This window comes from Vipera ursinii (genome assembly GCF_947247035.1).
Source record: "Vipera ursinii genome assembly, chromosome: 2".
Classification (NCBI taxonomy): domain Eukaryota; kingdom Metazoa; phylum Chordata; class Lepidosauria; order Squamata; family Viperidae; genus Vipera; species Vipera ursinii.
In genome coordinates, this window is record NC_139513.1 from 247,168,961 (window position 1) to 247,188,441 (window position 19,481).

The 19,481-nt window shown below is 36.3% G+C and overlaps 1 protein-coding gene across 10 annotated transcripts in view; it reads left to right on the plus strand.

Moving 5' to 3' along the window:
• The window catches only part of PJA2 (praja ring finger ubiquitin ligase 2), a 67,560-nt gene that overhangs the window by 21,496 nt on the left and 26,583 nt on the right, over nt 1-19,481 (plus strand). For 6 of the 10 annotated variants that reach the window (XR_014491746.1, XR_014491747.1, XR_014491748.1 and 3 more), the window contains 5 exons: nt 64-264; nt 2,042-3,092; nt 6,205-6,390; nt 15,851-16,036; nt 16,402-16,513. Coding sequence is in view for 7 of the 10 variants with exons in the window: in XM_083356495.1 (XP_083212621.1) it covers nt 64-264; nt 2,042-3,092; nt 6,205-6,390; nt 15,851-16,036; nt 16,402-16,513 (1,736 nt within the window). In the remaining 3 variants the exon portion in view is untranslated. Of the gene's footprint in view, nt 1-63; nt 265-2,041; nt 3,093-6,204; nt 6,391-15,850; nt 16,037-16,401; nt 16,514-19,481 lie in introns of those variants that run through there. The other 4 variants (XM_083356498.1, XM_083356499.1, XM_083356500.1 and 1 more) reach the window with 4 other exon arrangements.

Sequence of the window (19,481 nt, forward strand, 5' to 3'; positions counted from 1 at the left end):
ATTTGTATTCTGTTATATTTAGAATTATCTTTTCTTCCTTTCCCCTCTCCTCCTTTCTTGCAGTGATGGGTCAGGAAGCTGGAAAACCCACATGGCCAAAACCAGCAGGAGGCTATCAAACTATTACAGGGAGAAGATATGGAAGAAGACATGCCTATGTCAGTTTCAGACCATCTCTGATGAATGAAGAAAGATACTCAAACCAACACACAGAAGAATGTGAAGGATTAGAACTAGACAGTGTTCTGAAAGAAAATTTATTGTGTGTGTGTCACATAATTACAAATTATTATTATTTGATTCAGAGAAAACTTTTTACTTTGGGCAAACATTGCACAAAAGTTGTGAACTTAACATAATTTGTAAATAGCATATTGATCTTTTTTATCTTTATAATATATCTGTACCTAATTTGAATAAGATATAGTTATTATGTTGTAATCCAAGTCTGCACCCAGGTATGCATTATTTATTTTTAAATCACCCTGACATATATAAAAATAGATGATAAAAGTAGGTCATTAGTACTCATTTTCTTTATTATACATTCAAAGATCATATCTTTGAATATATCTTTTTAATATTTTGGGGGTATAGTTATGCTATTATCTACCATACTTGTAATTTCTAATTTATTATTTTCAGGTTTGCTTTAATTGGAATAGTTTGTTAGTTTGCCTTTCAAAATTGTTAACATTATATGATTGGTTCTATGTTGAATACTGTTCTAGCTATCAAATCTCTGTGATTGGTTTTGCCAAACCTTGCATTTTAAATATTCTAAGAACTATTAGAGGTTTTCTTCAATCAAATTATACCAAATAATATCCTTCAATTGTACTACTGCAGCCACAGAGGCAATATTACGTAGGAAGCCGTTGTATTTATTTAACACATTTACATAATATTACTTTACCAAAATTGACTCACAACACATAGAATGTGAATTACAATAAAAGATATGTGTACCATTAGAATAGTAACCAGAATTGAACATCAGTAACTAAATATCTCAAACTCTATCATAATGGTTTTTTTCTAAATGAGAAACATTAAAGGGGAAGTTTGGTGAAGGGAAAGAGGAAGCAAATCTAGAATCAAATAAAATCAGTCAAAGAAACATCTGTTCACAAAGTAATGACACAACTTGAGCCATGTTAAATGAAATGCTATATATTTTGGGTGATTCTGTTTAATATTAATGATAAAATACCCCATTCTTGGATCTATAAGAAAATAATTTCTTTTTACTAGTGGCAGTTGCATAAGATTTTCAGAACAAGATTGTTCTTAATAAAGGTAGCAAATTAATACTGTATAATGATTTGGAAGTATTATATAGCATGCTATAATTATATAATTTCATTATTTAAATACATAGTCTGATTTGAGCCATAGAAACAAGTCAAAATGCTGGTTTATTATGAATAATCAAGCATGGCAGTGCATGCTGTTTTGTTGCTAGCGTCTGCTCTTTATGCCTCTTTTTGGTTTTAAAAAAGAACCTTTATCCTTATTTATGGATTTGTTTACCGCCCATCTTGCCTCAAGGCGACTCTATTTAATTTCTTTAGTACTGCGTCTGTTCCTAAGAAGCTAAAAACAGTCAATCTTTGTTTTACAATTCTAACATAGTTTGTTGAGCAAGTTAACAAGCTGAACGTTCCTGTTTTTATGTATCCCTGAACAAAATGGAGGGAAGATTCCTGATTTAGTTAGTAACTTTTGCTATATGTCTAATGGGAACAGTGGAGCTGTATCCACCGACGTGTTTCATTATTCACAACAAACCCCAAGTACCTTTATTGGTATAGTATTGAAAGGTGAGGTAGAATTGCAAATTATTGCAAATAGATTTTCTTCTGAAAATGAGAAATACCTTAGTTATTTTGATACCTAGTTTTCCTAACTACTTTTTCTAAATGATTTACTGTATGTTGATACATCTTTAATTACTGATTTTATCATATCTCTTTTACCATATAATCCAATAACTGGTCTTATCCTTCCAATGTGTCTTTCTTTATAATTCTATATAAAGGTTCCAGTCCACATGGCCAAGTATGTTCTCCATTGGTAGATGCATCATTATTACCAAATGTTGGATCAGAAGAACCTGTTTGTGAAGCTGATTCTAGCCAAGCTATCAACACAGATACTTCAATGTTTTCTCCAACAGGCTACAGTTTGTGTGATCCCCAAAATCTTGCCAACAATGAGAATTCTAATGACAATGTGGAGTCTACTTCTGAAGAGTCCAACAATCTTCATGGCCAGAATGGAATTGCCTTTGTAAATATTGACTCTTATGAACCAGACAGCAGTGATGGAGAGGAAGACGGTTTCCAAAGTGCTATCTCATTAGCTAAAGAAGAAACAGGACTATTTCAAGAAAAACTGGACAATATGCTTTCCAAGTTAGAAAAAGATATGGACTCCTTCAGTGATTTGCAGTCACACCTGCCTAGTTTCAGTTATAATAACATAAATAAAAGTTTTGAAGATCTTAGACTAGTGCCTTTTAGGAGACTTTCTAACATAGAATCAGATACTGTTTATCAAAATAAGTCACTTTTGAAAATATCTAATGAAGAAACTTTAGCAAAAAGTAACCTTGTTTCTGCTTACGATTTAGAACAGAAAAACAGTAGTACAGCTGAGCCTACAATTAGGACACATGTAGGAATTTGTAGTGCGCTGAGTACTACAAGCATGAAGGTGGACCAAGAGAATTCAGCTGAATTGGTAGTAAGACCTAAAGTTAGAAAACAGAATCCTGTTAGTGAGGTTGATAAAAAACAGTCTGTAATTAATGAGGAAGAAGAAAAGAGAAGTACTAAAATGTGGAATGATAATGTAGATGACCAGCAATACAATGCTGAAATTATCTCAAAGCATAATAAAGAAAAAAAGTCTAATATGGTTTTTGACCCCAAAGAGTATGGATTGGCTGAAAATAAAATAAAAAATGAACCAAGGAAACAAAATACAAGTCTTCAAGAAAAACCTAAAATAGATGATAGTGCTTTTTGGGATGAATTTGAAGATTCTGGTAGAAATCTATCTAGTTCTAACAAAGATGAAGATGACAGGTAAGTTTTTAAAGAAGTTTAATTTTACATTTTCCAGATATTTGAATATTTTTGGTTAATATGCATAGTAAAACTGACCCCAAAAATCCTGAATCCTCAGTGTTGCAGTGTTAAAATTCCTTTTCAGATATCATAGTGCTACTTAGTATTTCTTCCAATTGTGTGTTGTACGTACAGGTGGGTGGATCAGGCACTGTACATTTAAATAATCCATTTAGTTTCGGCTAAATGTATTCAACTAATTTTCTCTATCAATAAACAAGCAAATGTTTTGAGAAACTATACAAAACTGTGGTTTTCCATATTTTAGCTTTTGGAAGGAAATTTATTCTACCAAGAAGATTACTTTGGTGACTTCCATAACAACATTGCTTGGATCCCAAATCATCTTACCAGAATAGAAAAACACTCAAATGTGCTCAGAAGAATCCCACCAAACTCCCTATAATCTTATGTCCCTGTTCAAGCCAGTGTGACTAGTTTTTAAGATTATAGCCAATCCATTAGTCTTTTGAAGTGATTTTTTTAGGAAACAAGTAAGCTGACTGTTACATAAAAATTCTCAATGATCTCTGAATCGAACATTAACAATGAAATAGCATAAATGTACTTAGTTTTTTCTTCAGTGGTCTAAACATCCTAAGAGTATTAAAAATTGTATAAGATATTATTGGCATCTGATAGAAAGTTGCCCATTGTGCAGTACTGTGTCTGTCATTAGTTTAAAAATGCAGAGCAACGAAGAACTGAAAAGTGTAAGACATGATTAAATGCATAGGTAATATCCGATTTCATACGATCAAAGAGAGTTTTCCTCTTAATTCTCAGACCTTCAAAAGTTGGTCCAAAGGGTTGGGAAACCCTCCAGAACAAGTACAAGGTAAATAATTACCACCCCTTCATTTAATTAGTTATACGCTTCAAGACTTTCCATTGTGTACTATTTGCTTTGAACTGCGCAAATGCAGTGTTAATGCATTTCTTAGGTTTGATTAAGCTGAAGATTATATAAAACTGTACAACCTGTTCACATATGGTTAAGGTGGCACTAATATGTTCAAACTAAAATGTTCCATCTGCCAAAACTACTTCTGAAACTTAAGTTGTAGGGAAGGTTCATCTTACATAATCACTATTTAAAGGATTACAATATTTCCTAATAAATTGGGAGAAATTTTTTGGGTGAATGGAATACTTAAGAGCTTAATAATATTTTTCCTGAATATTTGAATACATTTCATTATTTTTCACTATTTCTCTGTTAAATATGATCTGTCAGAAATGTTCCTCCTCCTTTAAATCTGTGTTGAAGAACTGAGAAATGTTCAGTTTGCTTTGTACCTTGAACCTGGCTTCCAAAGAAAAAATTAACCTAAGATTACATTACTCCAACCTTTTTCCCAGGTGGGTTAGGAATACCCCAATGTGTATAGTTGGGGTCTCTTGAAGATGAAACATACCTTCAAATAAAGAAAACAAGGAAAATTTTGGAAGCCTAAGATGGAGGCTGCAGATTTTTGGAAGTCTCAAACTGATTTAGATTTTTTCTATATACCTAAAGTAAGGGGATAGTGGATTTGGAACACAACCAAAAATATTGTGAAATTGTGTCTACTATTGCAGTATTTAAATGGGAAGGCTTTGGTTTCATAATTTTAGATGGTAAAAGTATTTTATAGTAAAAATATTGCCTAGATTTGAATGAAAATGAAATTTTCAAGTTTTTTTTAAACAGAAACCTTGAAGACCAATGCTATTTTTCTATTCATATTATCACATTAGATTTATATCTTTTTTGTTTTGTATGTTGAATCTACTTTGTGATATAAGTTATTTAACAATTAAGAAAAATAGAAAATAATGGAAGTATTCATAATATATCTTAAAACTGGGAGGATTCCAAGTCTGCTGTTAATCATTCCTTTAGTGCTTACAGACATTGCTTGTCCAATATCAATAGGAAAAGACTTTGGATTATAAATGTGGTTAGAAAGTGCTGTAATTTTACAGTAGTGTCCTGTTACCAAATAGTTCAGAACTGAGATTGTACAAGGTTGAGAACAAGGTATAAATGAAAAATAGTACAAAAGACCATAATTTATATATAAAATTAAAAGCTTTAAAATAATAACAATAATAGAATTGGAAGGGACCTTTGAGGTCTTCTAGTCCAACCCCCTGCTCAGGCAGGAAACCCTATACCATTTCAGACAAAAGGTTGTCCAATCTCTTCTTACAAACTTCCAGTGTTGAAACATTCACAACTTCTGGAGGCAGGTTGTTCCACTGATTAATTTTTCTGTTAGGAAATTTCTCCTTAGTTCTAGGTTGCTTCTCTCTGATTAGTTTCCATCCATTCCTTCAGGAATTTCTATTCTGTATCTAGCTCCTTGTGATATGACTGATAATCTTGATATTTGTAGGAGCAAATTATGTTTAGCAACTAGAAAGCTACCAACTGCCCATTCATTCATTATTTATTTATTTACAATTTTTGTTTAAAATTTAGGTGTGTGTAAGAAGAAAAAGAGAGCAATATATGAATGTCCATAAAATTGTTTCAGCATGTTCTCAACATGTTTATTAGAAGTTTAAAAATGTTTATTGCCAGTCCTATATTATTAAACATATATTTTCATATCGAAAATGAGCTTAAAGTAAACTATTATTTTTCTTATGTCAGTTCTAGTCTAATGCTGCAGAGGAATCTAAAGTTTAGTATCCAAGAGGGGACTTTTAATAAAATAGATCCTAATTTTCTTGGTGTTCCTTTCTCAGAACATTCCCATTAGATTACACATATTTTATTCTATTTCTTTAATAGGATATAAGATTAGGATTTCAGGATGAAAGAAGCAGTAGTTTTTTTTCTGTTTGGACTCTTCTGGGAAAATTTGTAAGGGATTTCTTTTTTCGTAGAATGATTTTAGTAGGAAATTATCTCCTACTCTTATGGACAGAGTCATCCAAACCTGAGCATGTTCATATCCAAAGGGGAACTAAACATGTTCTTGGATCTTTTTCATTTTATGGTTACCGGTAGCTTGATTGAATCATGGTGAATATTAACTCTGTCAATCTGTAAATGCAACTGGACTCTCTCAAATTGCAGCTCAGAATGCAGTGATGGTGAATGGTCTGCATCCCTGCCTTCTTATTTTTCTGTGACTGTGAAAGATCAGTCCTCCAGTGATGAGAGCTGGGAGACACTTCCAGGCAAAGAGGAACAAGAACCTGAAGAGCAGAGTGATAGCAGTGGTGTTGAAGAGGAACATAATGAATTTGGTTTCCAATCACGGTATGTCATTCTATTAATGAAGTGCTTTTTTAATATAAAAATCTATGCTATACTGTATGCACTGTATGTAGTCTATACACAACATAGAAAATGTACATATACTGCGTGCCACTGTATTATACTAAACATGTACATACAAGTGTTGCTGAGAGAAAAGGAGAAACAGAGGAAAGGTGGGTGGAAAATAGTCATTAAAAGAGAGGTATATGGATTAAAGAATTACATGTGAGGTTTGCGGGGGGAGGGGGGAGATATACCTGTGTTTGATACAGTTTGGGAATGATTTTCTGACTTTAGTAAGCTGCTGGTCTTCCTGTCCCTAGCAACAGTGATAGAATCAGAGAACCCTTGAGAGGGAAGAGGGGCTAAAATGCAAATTTAAAATATTCTTTAAAAAAACCCAATAATATAACAAAAACTTAAAAAGAAATAGAAGAAATAGAATTTTCAAAATATATTTAAACAGGGTAAGCATATATTAAATTTAATAGTAGTAGTAGTAGTAGTACTAAACTTGTTGTTGTTGTTAGTTGCGAAGTCGTGTCCGACCCATCGCGACCCTATGGACAATGTTCCTCCAGGCCTTCCTGTCCTCTACCATCTTCTGGAGTCCATCTAAGCTCACGCCTACTGCTTCACTGACTCCATCCAGCCACCTCATTCTCTGTCGTCCCCTTCTTCTATTGCCCTCAATCTTTCCCAGCATTAGGCTCTTCTCCAGTGAGTCCTTCCTTCTCATTAGGTGGCCAAAGTATTTGAGTTTTAGCTTCAGGATCTGGCCTTCTAAAGAGCAGTCAGGGTTGATCTCCTCTAGGACTGACCGGTTTGATCGCCTTGCAGTCCAAGGGACTCGCAGGAGTCTTCTCCAGCACCATAGTTCAAAGGCTTCAATTCTTTGGTGCTCAGCCTTTCTTATGGTCCAGCTTTCACTGCCATACATTGCAACTGGGAAGACCATAGCCTTGACTATACGCACTTTTGTTGACAGGGTGATGTCTCTGCTTTTTAGTGTGCTGTCTAGATTTGCCATGGCTTTCCTCCCGAGGAGCAAGCGTCTTTTAATTTCTTGGCTACAGTCCCCATCTGCAGTGATCTTGGAGCCCAGGAAAATAAAATCTGTCACTACCTCCATTTCTTCCCCATCTATTTGCCAGGAATTGAGAGGGCCGGATGCCATGATCTTGGTTTTCTTAATGTTTAGTTTCAACCCAAGTTTTGCACTCTCCTTCTTCACTCGCAACAAGAGGCTCTTTAGTTCCTCTTCACTTTCTGCCATTAGAGTGGTATCATCTGCATATCTTAGGTTGTTGATGTTTCTTCCGGCAATCTTAATTCCAACTTTTGATTCATCTAGCCCTGCCTTTCTCATGATGTGCTCTGCATATAAGTTAAATAGGCAGAGTGACAGTATACAGCCTTGCCGGACTCCTTTCCCAATTTTGAACCAATCAGTGGTTCCGTGTCCAGTTCTCACTGTTGCTTCCTGGCCCGCATATAGGTTTCTCAAGAGACAAATAAGATGGTCTGGTATCCCCATCTCTTTAAGGACTTGCCACAGTTTGTTATGATCCACACAATCAAAGGCTTTAGCATAGTCAATGAAGCAGAAGTAGATGTTTTTCTGGAACTCTCTAGCTTTCTCCATGATCCAGCGTATGTTAGCAATTTGATCTCTAGTTCCTCTGCCTCTTCGAAATCCTGCCTGTACTTCTGGTAGTTCTCGATCCACATACTGCTGGAGTCTAGCTTGTAGAATTATATATTATATGTTTTAGCCTCCAGTCCTCTAACCATTTTTGTTGCTGTTCTCTGTCCTCTTTCTAGTATCCTTCCTTTTTTACATTGTGGTGTCCAAAACTAGATGCAATGTTCCAAGTGGCGCCTTACCAAGGCATTGTAAAGTGGTATTAACACTTCACATTGATTCTATCCCTCTGTTAATGCAGCCTAGCACTGTGTTGGCTTTTTTGGCAGCTGCAGCACACTGCTGTCTCATATTTAGGTGATTGTCCACTAGGATAACTTCTAGAATACATAACTTCTAGAATAGTTATGAAGGTAGACAGCCAGCATGGAAAGGTAGACAGCCAGCATGCATAGATAGTCCTCAACGTACAAACAGTTACTACCATTCAAGTTATAGCGTCAGAAAGGGTCTTTTTGCAGTCTCTACCAGTTTCCCCAGAACCGGAATGGAAAATTGGCAGGGAAAATTGCAGACTGCCTGCTGAGACTCCCTCTCACCTCTGGGGGCTGGCTGAAAGAGCTGGCTGCCAAGTGGAACTAAGCCCTTCTGCCAGAGTGCAGAAACAGAGCTTGGATCTCAAAGATCCCAGCCCTGTTTCTGCAGCCTGGTGGAGGCATTATTTTCCATGCATGGAAGAATCCTGAGAAGTTAGTGAATGCCATCATTCTGAGGGTTATAAAAAATTTTGGCCTCTGGAACAATGATGTTCAGTAGCTTACTAGCTGTTCTGTTCCAGCCTACGACCGGCCCTGTTTGAATGTCAGGGACAACCCCTTTTTATAGTCAACAGGCTGGAAAAACCCAACCAAATTTATTTACAAAGAAATCAAAAGTTCAAACAAGAGTTAAACCAAAAGTTCAAACAAGAGTTAAACAGGAATAACAGACCAGGAGTTTAGCAGAAGATCTTCAAACGGTTGCCTTCAGCAACCAGCACCTCCCACACCTTCCCCTTTTATCAGCAGTCCCAAGGCGTGGCTTCTCAATGCCTTCTCCCCCTCTCACCGAGTTGCCTCATGGCCTTTCTCTGTTCTACTCTGCTGGAATGCCTCCTGCTCCTAGTGTCCCTGAATAGATCCAGCTGTGAATCATCTACGTCCAATACCTCATGCTCACACGGCTGAGTCTGATGAGGAACATGACGGGAGGGGCCAGGCTGAGAGTCCTGCAGTGCATCCGAGCCTCCCTCTGACACCAAAGGCTCTCCAAACCCCTCCTCCTCCTCTTCAGAATCATCAGACTCAGCTGCCGTTATCACAGGCTGACGCTGAATCACAACACTAGCCCTCTTTCCAGCAAATACCAATATTTGTAGGGTAGAAAAATGTCTAGTCTTCAGAATGACTGCATTTGTCAGCTTTCTAATTTTCCTAGACCAGAAGAACTAGTGAATGCAATTGTTCTTATGATAGTTTGGAAGCGTTTAAACAATTATAAGAATGACCCTGCCTGCAGAAAAAGGTAAAGGTAAGTAGACCCAGATATGGTGAAGTGGGGAGAGGCCCTGGGCCTCTCAGTGTGTTAGGGAGGGTAGACAATCCTCTACCCAGCACTCCACTTAATGACCCATGTGATCACTTAATGACTGCAACTAGGTGAACCAAGATCGTGGTCAGACTACAACGTGACCGTGTGTTATTTTGCTTAATGACCATTTTGCTCAATGACTGAGATTTTGGTCCCAGTTGTGGTTGTGAGTCAAGGACTAGCTATAGTATAATGCAGTGAATGTCTCATTTTATGATTCTTTGACTGCTGGGTGATAGTGGAGTCAGAGAAGCTGCTGGATGAGAAGCTCAAGACAATAGCAGAGTCCCATTTGCAAGATAACAGCTCCTTTGTTATTACAGAGAATGAGGGTTCAGGGGAAGGGTATAGTAAGGAGAATAGTTTTGACAGAGATTTGTAGGTTCTGTTACCAAAGCGACCAGGGAAAATATAATAAACCTACAGTACACGGAAAACAGCAAAAGAAGTTCAGACAGATACCTCCTTAATTCACAGGAGCATATGGAGGGGACGGAGATATAGCACAATCAGACTTGGAAGACTTTATTATAGCCACTTTCTATAAAATAGGTTTTGTCTTCCTTTGGAGTCAACCTGGTGTGGTTGACAAAAGAGAATGTCAGTCTGAGGAAGAGGGAAGTTCTCTCTTAGAAGGAACTCCTTGGAAGCTGAACAAGTTTCCTCTTGCACTGACAGCTCTCTTCCTGTGGGAGGTGGACTTCTGGTGGGAGGTGATTTGATCATTAGCAATGTGGATAAATAGGATGTCTGGATAGGTATGCTGTCTGGTGAATTGCCTGCCTGTTACAAAGATTGCTGAAGTCATCTGCTATCCAAAAACATCCTTAAACATGGCCAGGACATCCTAAAAACTGAACTCAGGTTGCTCCTCGGGGAACTGAAGGCAGGACCTTGAAAATAGCTTTCTCTGAAACAGTATCACTTCCACACACAGGACCACATAGACAGCAGGAAGGCTTCCTGTTTATTAAGCATTTTAGGGTGTTTTGGAAAAAGGTGGATCTATACTGTAGGGATGAACCAACAGAAACAAACTACTGACAATTACAATGATGTTACAGTAGTAGGGAAAAACCTGACGAGTTGAGAAACATTAGAACTGGAAAAAATAAATACTTAGGAAAGGAGTTGAAAAGTATGTCTCTTCTAAAGGCGATGTGATGGACATAGGAAAGGATAATGTAGTCACATGTGATACTCAACACGGCCAAAGGAATATGGCCCAAACCCAGATTATTTAGAAAGAGAAGCTGAACAAATTCTTTGCCTTCACAAGAGAAAAATCAGGACAGTTTTCTGAACCTGAGTTTCTATTTCCAGGAAAAGAATCAGATGAATTGAGCCATAGTGGTGATAACAGAAGTCCTAGGCCTTATTGACAAATTGAACATTAACAAATGACCAGGCCTTAATGGCATCCACCCAAGGATTATTAAGGAGTTTAAAGCTGAAATTGTAGACCACCTAAGTAAAATATGCAACCTGTCTTTATACTTGGGCTCTGAGGTGAAGGGCTGGAAGGTTAGCTAATGTAACTCTTTATTTTTAAGAAGGCCTCACAGGGAGATAAAGGGAATTATAGGCCTGTCAGCTTAACACATGTTCTAAGGAAGTTAGTGGAAACTGCTATTAAAGATAAAATTGCCAAACTTTGGAGACACAGGCCTTGTTCAAGAATATTCAACATAGATTTGCTAAGGGAAAGTATTACCTAATTAATTGAACAGAGGTTTTTGAGGGTATTAACAAGGATGTGGAAGGATAAACCAATAGGCACTGTCTTCTTAGATTTTTCAAAAAGCCTTAGATAATGTCCCTTTTCAAAGAGTTCTCATTAAGCTTAACAGCCTTGGAATAAAAGGACAAATCCCTTTATGCACTAATCAAATCAAATCTTTTTTTACAAGCAAAGACTAGCATAAGGAGGGTGGGATACAGTTAAAAAGCATAAAAATACATCAGTGTAATATTTCATATAAAAAGCTAAAAAATATAAAGCAAAAATCTAAAAGGAATCTAAAAAGAGGAGGAGCAGTACACAGGCATAAGCACAGCAAACTAAATCTATTTCACTACAAATAGAGCTATGTGGTCATTAAAACTGTTTTATGGCATCAATACATTTTATATTTTTAACTGTTTATATCTAATGTTATTTAATAAAGAATGTTTCTAGTAATATGACTTGTATGGGATATGAAGATAGTTTGGATATGAAGATAGTTTGTATGGGATATGAAGATATCACTAGGCCCATCACTATATGAAATGAGACTGGTTTACAAAATGGCAAATGTAACTGAGGGAATAATTCACAAGAGAATCACAACCACACCAAGATTTCAGCTTCCATAAAATACATTTTTACAATATAGTATACTTTTGTACCTCAGTAATTAACAAGAGGTTCTATAACATATATACTACTGTCTACCTCTTCCTCTCTGGTAATATAATACTTTATGTGGTTTTTGCCATTTGGATTACTGTCATAAATGCCAAAAGAGCAAACAACATAGTATTTTTTAAGCATTTAAACACTTTAGAAAATGAACAAAAAAGGAGAAACCTGCACTCTTGTTTTGGGTAAAACAAAGGAAATTGCTTCACATGCATTCTAGAATATCACAATATTCCAGGCAACTCAGTCAGCAAATATTTGGAGTTATAAAGATGAAAAAGTAACTTTGCAATCAATGCCCACATTTATTACCTTTGCAACATCTCTCTTTTCATCACATATTTGCCTTACAGTCAGTTATAGTTGTATAGTTGTTCTGTGCCTGACCCATTTTTTTCTTTATCTTCCCCTCATAGAGTAAAGAGATTGCCTAAACAAGCAATCTCTTCCTGAGCTGCTTTTCTCCGCAATGCAGCAATCCCTTAAAAAGTGCTAACTGCAAGTAAACAACTCAGTTCTGTGAACTTAATTAGCCTGCTTACAGCTGCCTGTAACTGACAAGACTTTAATCAAACAGTAACATGGTGTCACTAAAGTCAATGACTTCTTTTAATGATTTAAATTTTTCTTTGCTCTTAAAGGGTATAAATCTTAATAAAAATGGATAGGGCAAATTTGGAGATTCACTTATGGTAGCACAGATAATAAGCATGTATATGATATGAACCTTTTTAGGGAAAATTTCATTGCCTACCTAGGTTAGATTGTTATACTTCCTACCAGAGAAGTAAAGACTGACTCAAAAAGACCAAAATGCTAAAGTCTAAAAAAAAGTTGAAAAATACCAATCTTATTTTTAATGTTATTATCTTGCTTACAATATTTGGTCATTGTGCAATGTCATATTTAGAATAATAATACAGATTATTTAATTTCATCTAATGTTATATTACATTCAGATACAAAAATACTGAAATTTGATAAAAGCAGATTTATCAAAAAATCCTCAGGTTGATTAAAGCTTTTTAGTCTTTTGGATCATTTTTCTCAAGAAATGAATGAACACATATAATTTTTTCAGTCATTTGTGTAAACAGATTCTCTTTATCTAGTTTTAGGATTATGTGGAAAACACATCACATTTTAGATCATGTTTATGCAGGAATATTATTTAAAAGGTTTCAGAAACTTAAAGATACTACAGAGCTAGTAAAAGGTTTTCTCTTGCAAAATAGAAAATGAGAATTTCAGCCTTCTTTTGCTTACAGATTGATGTTTCACTTTCCCAAGCAGCAGATCTATTTAATCCTTGTTTTCTTTTCTTTTGCTCCATTTTTAATATTTTTTGTAGGCTTCAGCTCTTTCTGTGTTTGAGCCTTCTGGTACCATACATAAAGATTCAGGTTGCTGTGTCATACTCAAGGCTTGGATTTATGTGCATCCTTCTTTCTCCTATATATTATTTTAAAATTTCAGCTCATTATGCAGCCATAGCAGTTTCCAATCTTTTCAGAGTTAAGTAGATGTATTATCCAATACTAATTCTCAAAATTTTCCACCAGTATTGAATTCTTTTCTTCTGAATTTCTATCCAAGTAATCCTAACCAATATAACTCCAAGCTAAAACCGAATGCACCATAATCTTTTGTTTCCTTTTCTTCCTGAGATAAAAAGTTATCAGCAAGACAGCTCTAGAATTTAATTAAACATCCAATTCTTAACAGTATTCACAGCATCTATTAATATTATGTCATCTTTTTCAGAATATATTTATATAACTTCCAATGATTTAATAGTCTAATAATAATGTAAAGGGACGCAGTGGCTCAGTGGGTTAGGACGCTGAGCTTGTTGATCAGAAGATCGGCAGTTTGGCGGGTCGAATCCCGAGTGCCGTGTAGCAGAGTGAGCGCCTGTTACTCGTCCCAGCTTCTGCCAACCTAGCAGTTCTAAAGCACGTAAAAATGCAAGTAGAAAAATAGGGACCACTACGGTGGGAAGGTAACAGCGTTCCATGCGCCTTTGGCGTCTAGTCATGCCGGCCACATGACCACGGAGACATCCTCGGACAAGCTCTTTGGCTTTGAAACGGAGAGTTGGAAATGACTAGCACGCATGTGCGGGGGAACCTTTACCTTTTTAATAATAATGTAATAATAATGGTCTGTAATAATAATACAGTACCACTAATTTAATTTTCTTTCTGTATTTTATAAAAATATTTTCAAAATTTCTTTCATTCTCCATTCATGGATTTTCATATAGATACTTCATATACAATGTTATTCTTTTCCATTTCAGTTTTGCCTGTTTCTTTTGAATCGTGCAACCTTTGTGCTATGTTAGAATCATAAATTTCATTGTATTTTCAGCCAGCATTGGCTACAGTACATAATTAGGAAAATTAAAAAAAAAACCATCTCCTAGTCACAAATATCTTAGTTTCTGACGAGTTGAAAAAAATTAAGATTGATAGTTGAGATCCACATCTACATTTTCATATTTTCAAAAAGAATAATATTAAGACATCTTTATCTATTTTTGTGATTTTTTTTCTAAGACTCAGTAAAGTTTCAATGAGATCTGACTTTTTATTCAAGCGTTAGGTCCCAGATGTTACAGCAGTCCAACAGTTAACATCTGTTTGTAATGTGCATTTGTTATATGATAGCTTGGTTTCTAATTTAACTACATAAAAAGAGATATATTTATTACATTCATTTTCCTCATTCATTTTCCTCTGTTCAGTTGTGTCTGATTCTCTGAGACTGCCTGATCAAGTGCCTGCAATTTTGTTGGCAAGGTTTTTCAGAAGAGGTTTACCATTTCCTTACTCCTGGCTGAGAGAAAGTGATTGTCCCAAGGATGACCATCTGGCTTTGTGCTTAAGGCAGGACTAAAACTCATGGTGTCCTGGTTTTTAGCCTGATGCCTTAATTGTTATACCAATCTGGCTCCAATTACTATCATAGATTAGCTTAGAACCAAAATGAAAACATTAAGAGTAAGGCAGCAAGAAATAATCGCAAAAGTACCCAATAATTATAAAATTGGTCTATTTAATTAGTACGAAACTTAACCATGTTAAGAGAAATAAATAAAATCATATTGATTTTATAGTAACTACAACTAAATTGCACCTAGGCATCCTGGAAATCTAGATAGGGCAGTATTAGCTGCAACTGGAAATCTTTGTGATGGCAGCAGTATATAAAAAAAGTACATGGGTTAGGTTAGGGTTTCATGAACTGTATTTTCCATAGGGGCAGAGTCTTTGTTTACACTGGTCTCTTTTGAGATCATATTTTGGCTGTTTTTAACTATATTATTGTTTTATTACAGGGATTTTTGCTTGTTTTTTGCTGTTGTGAACCGTTAGTTATCCAGAATTATGTATCTAAGAATGGCAGCCATAGAAATAAAATGTATTTCTTTTTTCATTCCCCACTAGAATAATTTCTTTATCTGTTTATTTTTAAAAAAAACACATAATAAACATTTTGGGTTATTGCCGTGCTGTATGCTGTGATGTATCTTAAGATAAAAACATATACACATCACATATAAATATAGTTCATAAAGCATTACATTTTAGCTGTGCTGTTGAACTGCCCTGCCTATTATTTTTAAAGTGATGTCTGTTGAAAATAGATTGCAGGTATTTGACTGTTAGCACTCAGCATAAATAAAGAATAGTGTACTTTCTATACTATTTGCTTATATGTAGTTTAAATTTTGTATTTGCTATATTTTGTATAGCTTTTCTCATTTTTATATAAAGGGAGCAGGCCTCTCTAGAGGATGGAGAGATTCCTTGGTTGCAGTATCATGAAGAAATCGAAAGTAGCAGTGATGAAGAAAATGATCAAGCTAGCCATTTTGTACATCCTGGCTTTTTTATGTTGGATGGGAACAACAATCTAGAAGATGATTCCAGTATGAGTGAAGACCTAGATGTTGAATGGAGGTTGGTAGACTGTTCTACTATCTTCAGTACTTTAACCTAGGTAAATGGTGATCAGGAACATACTGGCTCATATTTTATTTGAAACAGAATTGCATAATGAAACCCTTGTTCCATGTTAATGTCATATCAGAAATATATGACAATGGTGAGCATCAGAACCAAACTGGGCTTAACACTTGCTCCCTGATTGTCATCCTTTACACTGATTAAATGCTTAATGGTTTGAAAAAGCACAAATTTGATTTTTTTTCCACCATGTAAAAATTAATAATGTAAGGTCATATTTATTCAGAAACAAACTTTTATGCATCACTGTACATGTTTTCATCCCTACTTGGAGATTAAAAAAACATATTTTCCTATAGGCTACTAGATGAATTTGGGGATGGTCTTGGTGTTGCTCAAGCAGTTTCCTATGTGGATCCCCAATTCCTTACTTATATGGCCTTGGAAGAACGATTGGCACAGGCTATGGAGGTAAGTTTTAAGATGCAATGAAGTGAAAAAAAACATGGGTTATGTTTGTTTATCATTAACTTCCGCTGTGGATTTAGATTTTTTAATGCATGTAATGTAATATAATAATGCAATATAACTTTTTATGTAATCACAATTACCATAGAAAAATTAAAATTCAGTTACTATTTACCAGTCACTATGCTGCATATTGGTAATATCTGCACCAAGGGTACCATTCAATGTTGTGATAATGTTGGCATAACTTTTTAGCCTTCATGCATAGCCTGCTAGATGGCACATACAGCATTCCCCTGTTGAAAATAATCAATTTAGGAAGGCACGTATTAACACATGTATCTACAGGCTCCAGGAATTTAAAAAATGGATCAGATATAACTTAAGAGAAAACTCCATGGCCAATTGGCAAGACAGGTCATTCTGGTTGCAATAGGTGAATGCTATAGGTCAGGGACCGGTTCTGGGGGGAGAGGTTTTTCCGTGGACCAGAGGGTATGTGGTTTTGTGTGCTGCCTGCATCCTGCGGATGGGGCTTTGCTTGTTTTTCCAGACAACTGTTGGCTGGCATGCCGTGGCCCGGTACTGGTCCACGGACGGGGGTTGGGGACCTCTGCTAGTAGGTAGTCTTTGATTTACAACCAGTCGCTTAACAACCATTTGAAGTGATGAGATACTTGGAAAACTTACTCATGAGCCATCTTTGAAGTTACAGCTGCCACACCACCCCCAAGTGATCATATATTGGGCACCTGGCAACCTGTTCGCACTTAGGACTGGTTGCCAAGCTTCCTGCAATTATGTGATTGCTATTTGCAGTCTTCTCTGTCCGCTTCTCCAGAAAGTTAACCAGGAAGCCAGCAGGGAAAGTTGGAAGCTGCTCTTGCTGCCTGTAGAAAAGATTTCTCTTCTCCCCTGTGCATAGGATTGAGAACTCCCATCACTGGGCTGGAGAAAGGAAGCTTGCATCCTGAAGATCCGAATTTCTTTCCAGTGTTCCTACCATTTATAAACATGGTGTTCACTAGCTTTCCAGCCAGAAAGCTTACAAAGACAATGTTTGCGAACAGTAGAAAGGCTCTCTTTTCTTGCCTTTAGAAACAGTGCGAGACTTGGTGCTCTTCTCATGATTGTTCTGATGACTAGAAAGACCCCGGTCTACTGTTCAGCTGGACCCTCTTATCTTTCTCGCTGGAAAACTAGCAACTGTGTTGTTTCAGACAGTTTGAAAGGCGGGAAAGGTTTTCGTGCCCTTCAGAAAGATTGCGTTCTCTAGCTTTCTGGCTGGAAAGTGGGGAAGGGGAGCACGGCTTCAAAGTCATGGTGCTGGCCTACAAACTAATAGCCTAGGTCTCTGTTAGGCATGAAACCTGGCTGAGTGGCTTTGGGCCAATCTCTCTCTCATCCCAACCTACCTCACAGGATTATTGTTGTAGAGAGATAGGAGGCATTTATAAAAATATAATGATCATGATGCACCTGGCTGTTCTATGAGTCAAGTAAGAGCCTTGGTGGAGCAGTGGGCTAATGCCTCCTTAAGTAACACCAGCTGCCTGCAATTAGTGCAGGTTCACATCCCACCAGGCTCAAGGTTGACTCAGCCTTCCATCCTTCCGAGGTAGGTAAAATGAGGACCCAGATTGTTGGGGGCAATAAGCTGACTTTGTAATAATGCCGCTGGGGGGGGGGGGCGAAAGCCCTAATAAGCAGGCATATACATAGAATGAAGGGTATTGCTAAGCACATTGATTTGTGCTTAGATTGTAAGCCGCCCTGAGTCTTCGGAGAAGGGCGGGATATAAATGGGAATTTTAAAAAAAGAGTAGAGAGGTGTTTCAAAAGTTGAAGAAAAAAAATATATTCCCATATCATCTGATGTGGACTGAAGGTCTTAACTTTGTGAATTTGTAAATGTGCTCCAAATTTTTGCAATGCGCGTGCACCCGTACTGGATGGTTTGCATCCTCCAAAAAGTGTCTCCCTTGCTAAAAGCTAGTTTTGCAGCCAGTAGCTTTTTATTTAAAAATATAACAGTTCCATTCAGTTGGAAGAAGAGCTCAGGAGTAAAATGAACAAGGCAAGTAATCCAAATACTCCTACTGGGGAAAATTAAATACATATTTTCCAACTCAGCCAAAAAGTTGTGTTCATAGAATTCCTCCGAGACATTCCTAATGTGAGTCTCATTCAAGGATGGTCTTCTGAAAGGGAATCAGGATGTTATTCAGGTGCACTACCACTTAGTTATGTAAAATATTGAACAGTGTGTTCTTCATGAACCAGCTGGACAGTGAACCAATTCATACTATTTATTCAAATTTGCTGTGCTTAGTATCAGAGATTATTACATTCAGAATCCAGATTAATTTTGATCAAATTGTAAATGCCTCATAAGTCCAATTAGGTTAGTGAAGACAGTCTTTCGGATCTGAAATAAGAGGCAGTGGGTGTGGTTTTGTAATGGCTACAGAGTTAGGAAGCCTATAATGTTATTTACTTGTTTGTTAATTTGATGTTAATGTTGCCCAACTCCAATTGACTATTGAGAGCTGACAGGATAATATAATATATAATAATATTATAATATATAATAATATAAAAAACAAAATACAACAAAATAGACAAGAATAAATTGCAGAATTATTACAAAACAGCACTCCAGACAACACATCAAAAAATAAAACATCAGAAGCATAATTGCGTACTGATGTCAGGAATTATTTTTCTTTGGTGCAAAAAATGGGGGTGCAGAGGCTGGAGATGTAGAAGGACAAGTGGAAACTTCCTTCAAATTGTAGTCTGGAAACTCATTTAAAATAGCAAACTTTTGAATATATATGGGATGTTGCCTTTTGCCTGCGAGATGGGCTGGGGGCTTCTAGTTGATGGTACAAGTTAAGTGAAGAGGCAAATTAACTGCTCCCTTTTCCCCCAAAGCATCAGCAAAATCAGTATACTTTTTATGCAGGGA